Below are 1,311 nucleotides of genomic sequence, written 5' to 3' on the forward strand. Positions count from 1 at the left end.
TCACATAGCACAGGGACAGGGCAGGAATGTAACAAGCACAGAGCAAGTGCTGGCTGGCTGTTCAGGATGGGAGCTGGAATCCGGAGGAATTGGTCTGACAAGAAGCAGGCTCTGGGGTCGAATCCCAGGCCTAGCCCTGGGGTAAGGGACCTGGGCTATTCAGAACAAGCGATAATGACCCCACCTCATGAGCAGGGCGGGATCAGATTCTGTTCTGCGCTGGTTCAGGCCGAGCTGACCACACCATGGGGTGATGTGCTGAAGTTAGCTCCTTCACCCCTAAAGCTGGCTCCAGGAGGCTCACCGAACAGGTCTGAAAAAAGATTAAAGATGCTGGCTGTGGCCTCTTCTGGGGCCCAGGAGCCTCCCAGCAAGCACCAGGGCGGGCATGGGTACCAGGGAGAAGCCCAAGACAGTGGCAACGACAGTCAACCTCCAGGGCGTGGAGCGATGTTGCACATTCACAAAACCAAACCCTGCTACGCGCATGGCAGAAAGGCAGGCGCCCCGAGGAGCAGGATGCACCCACACGACTGTGGAGCAGTCAGTACTTTAATTCAGGTCAGGCTCCGACACCTGGGGCACAGGGCCCTGCCCGCCCCACCCTGAGGTGGAACCCCAGCTGCTCGTGGGCACAGGATCATCTACAAAATAAATATGAAAAAAGCAGCAACTCTTTAGTGATCATGGAATTAGTCTGACAGCAATTCAATGTGTTTAAGCATCTGGCATATCTCCTAAATTGCACCAAAAGAATTTGGAAGCACTTGGTTTGGTCTCAAAGGCAAAAGGAAAGGACAAGGAAGGGCCCGGCCCTCACATTTCCGAGGCCGCGTACATCCCATTGATTAAGTAGTCCACCTGGGTGTAGTCCTTCTTCTTGTAGCTCTCATAGGCCTGCAGGGCAAACAAAACCAAGACTGCGATGAAAAGGGTCACCCCGAGTAACAGCACCACCAGGAGGATAGTTTTGTCCACCACGGCCTGGGTGAGGGGCTCGGTGGTGACCACCAGGTACTGGCCTTGGGTGCTGGGCTGGCACGAGTCCGTGGCTAGCATCTTAGGGCCCCTGAGCTCCTGGGTGTTGGCCCAGTGGAATCGGTACCTGGCGTGACCTCAGTCGCTACCTGCTCCGGTGCCTGGGATGTACCTGGCCCAGCGGCCCTCTGTGTGTATGGCGTGGGGCTTGGCTGTGTCGTGGGGACGTGGCTTCCACCTCAGGGATTGGGCTGGTGTGAGGCACTGGCACTGGGCTGGCAGTTGGCTCCTTGGCTTGTGCCTTGGTGGTGGTCACCACTGTGAGGGTGGGGG

At 57.1% G+C, this 1,311-nt stretch overlaps 1 protein-coding gene across 1 annotated transcript; it reads right to left on the minus strand.

The window, feature by feature from the left end:
• Nucleotides 1-656: 656 nt before the first annotated feature.
• LOC108526005 (uncharacterized protein C11orf24-like) lies at nucleotides 657-1,306 on the minus strand (the record flags this gene model as incomplete). The annotated part of the gene is given in 3 exon segments (XM_017866723.1): nucleotides 657-1,064; nucleotides 1,067-1,204; nucleotides 1,207-1,306. Coding segments are annotated over 3 exon segments (486 nt in total), but the record flags the coding sequence as incomplete, so codon positions are not given.
• Nucleotides 1,307-1,311: the final 5 nt, after the last annotated feature.

This window comes from Rhinopithecus bieti, unplaced genomic scaffold (assembly GCF_001698545.2).
Source record: "Rhinopithecus bieti isolate Rb0 unplaced genomic scaffold, ASM169854v2 scaffold_58706, whole genome shotgun sequence".
NCBI lineage: Eukaryota > Metazoa > Chordata > Mammalia > Primates > Cercopithecidae > Rhinopithecus > Rhinopithecus bieti.